The 2,500-nt window shown below is 45.2% G+C and overlaps 1 protein-coding gene across 1 annotated transcript in view; it reads right to left on the bottom strand.

Moving 5' to 3' along the window:
* Window positions 1-1,038: 1,038 nt before the first annotated feature.
* The window catches only part of LOC135516569 (glutamate receptor-interacting protein 1-like), a 942,640-nt gene continuing 941,178 nt past the window's right edge, over window positions 1,039-2,500 (bottom strand). Inside the window, exon 10 of the mRNA XM_064940920.1 lies at window positions 1,039-1,234. Within this exon, the coding sequence (XP_064796992.1) occupies window positions 1,039-1,234 (196 nt within the window). The remainder of the gene's footprint in view (window positions 1,235-2,500) is intronic.

Below are 2,500 nucleotides of genomic sequence, written 5' to 3'. Positions count from 1 at the left end.
TGCTAGACTAGTAGATATAGTATTACTACCTGATTACTAGACTAGGATATATAGTATTACTACCTGATTACTAGACTAGTGGATATAGTATTACTACCTGATTACTAGACTAGTAGATATAGTATCACTACCTGGTTAGTCATTACTAGACTAGTAGATATAGTATTACTATCTGATTACTAGACTAGTAGATATAGTATTACTACCTGATTACTAGACTAGTAGATATAGTATTACTACCTGATTACTAGACTAGGATATATAGTATTACTATCTGATTACTAGACTAGTAGATCTAGTATTACTACCTGATTACTAGACTAGGATATAGTATTACTATCTGATTACTAGACTAGTAGATATAGTATTACTACCTGATTACTAGACTAGTAGATCTAGTATTACTACCTGATTTGTCATTACTAGACTAGTAGATATAGTATTACTACCTGATTACTAGACTAGGATATATAGTATTACTACCTGATTACTAGACTAGTAGATATAGTATTACTACCTGATTACTAGACTAGTAGATATAGTTTTACTACCTGGTTAGTCATTACTAGACTAGTAGATATAGTATTACTATCTGGTTAGGGTCAGTACCGTGTTCAGGGCCCTTGAGGGCCAGCCTGGTCTGGTGGTGGGGTTAGGGGTCAGGGGTTAGGGATAGGGTCAATACCGTGTTCAGGACCCTTGAGGGCCAGCCTGATCTGGTGGTGGGGTTAGGGGTCAGGGGTTAGGGATAGGGTCAATACCGTGTTCAGGGCCCTCGAGGGCCAGCCTGGTCTGGTGGTGGGGATAGGGGTCAGGGGTTAGGGATAGGGTCAATACCGTGTTCAGGGCCCTCGAGGGCCAGCTTGGTCTGGTGGTGGGGATAGGGGTCAGGGGTTAGGGATAGGGTCAATACCGTGTTCAGGGCCCTCGAGGGCCAGCCTGGTCTGGTGGTGGGGATAGGGGTCAGGGTTAGGGATAGGGTCAATACCGTGTTCAGGGCCCTCGAGGGCCAGCCTGGTCTGGTGGTGGGGATATGGGTCAGGGGTTAGGGATAGGGTCAATACCGTGTTCAGGGCCCTTGAGGGCCAGCCTGGTCTGGTGGTGTGGCAGGATCTCCATCTTGACGTGTTCACAGGCGCTGGCGAGCAGCTGGGTGGCCTCGGCCAAGGTACAGTACTCCATACTGGTACCGTCCACAGACAGGATGTGGTCACCCGCGTGCAGCGCCCCGCACCTACAGAGAGATGACATCACTTCTTGTTAGAATGGACATTTTTTAAGGGGCATTCTAAAATACTCCTTATATAGGGCCCAATTCAGACTTGAGATAAGTAGACTTATGTTTTATTTTTTTAAATACTCAATTCCATATGTTAAGTCAACTTATCTCAAGTCTGAATAGGGCCTACAGTACATAGAGGAAATATTGGGCAATTTGAGGTGCAGATTTCTACTTCCAATCCCATCCCCTGTTGACTCAGACTTGGAGATATGTGAGAGTGTGAGTATGAGTAAGAGAGTGAGAGAGAGAGTGAGAGAGCGAGAGAGAGATACACAGAGAGAGAGAGAGAGAGAGAGAGAGAGAGAGAGAGAGGGAGGGAGAGAAAAAGAGAGAGAGACAGTGAGAGAGAGAGAGTGAGAGAGAGAGGTACAGAGAGAGAATGAGAGAGAGAGAGAGAGAGAGAGAGAGAGAGAGAGAGAGAGAGAGAGAGAGAGAGAGAGAGAGAGAGAGAGAGAGAGAGAGAGAGAGAGAGAGAGAGAAAGAGAGAGAGAGAGAGGGAGAGGGAGGGAGAGAAAAAGAGAGAGACAGTGAGAGAGAGAGAGAGGGGGGAGAGAGAGAGAGAGGGGGAGAGAGAGAGAGAGAGAGAGAGAGAAAGAGAGAGACAGAGAGAGAGAGAGAGAGAGAGAGACAGAGAGAGAGGGAGAGAGAGAGAGAGAGAGAGAGAGAGAGAGAGAGACAGAGAGAGAGAGAGAGAGAGAGAGACAGAGAGAGAGACAGAGAGAGAGAGAGAGAGAGAGAGAGAGAGAGAGAGAGAGAGAGAGAGAGAGAGAGAGAGAGAGAGAGAGAGAGAGAGAGAGAGAGAGAGAGAGAGAGAGAGAGGGGGATGAGGTGGGTGGAGATCTATCCATCCATATTCTGTTTACTTAGTCCTCTCACATCCACAAAGTAGTCAACAAGAGCCTAACGGAGGGCTTTGGGCAAATCTCTTAACGAGAGTCTTCAGAGGCTAGAGAACCATCTTATTTTAGTCTGTGAGTGAAGGAAGTAAACTTTTCTCCTTTCAAAGAGTTTGATAAAGAATATATTCTGCCCACTCAGTAATCTGATTAGTCTATTAGTAACAGTCGTTAAGGTAACACTACCTTAACAACCACTCAGTAATCTGATTAGTCTATTAGTAACAGTCGTTAAGGTAACACTACCTTAACAACCACTCAGTAATCTGATTAGTCTATTAGTAACAGTCGTTAAGGTAAAACTACCTTAACAACCACTCAG

The sequence above is a fragment of the Oncorhynchus masou genome, chromosome 27 (genome assembly GCF_036934945.1).
Source record: "Oncorhynchus masou masou isolate Uvic2021 chromosome 27, UVic_Omas_1.1, whole genome shotgun sequence".
Taxonomy (NCBI): Eukaryota; Metazoa; Chordata; class Actinopteri; order Salmoniformes; family Salmonidae; genus Oncorhynchus; species Oncorhynchus masou.
This window is presented reverse-complemented; position numbering and strand designations above follow the sequence as displayed.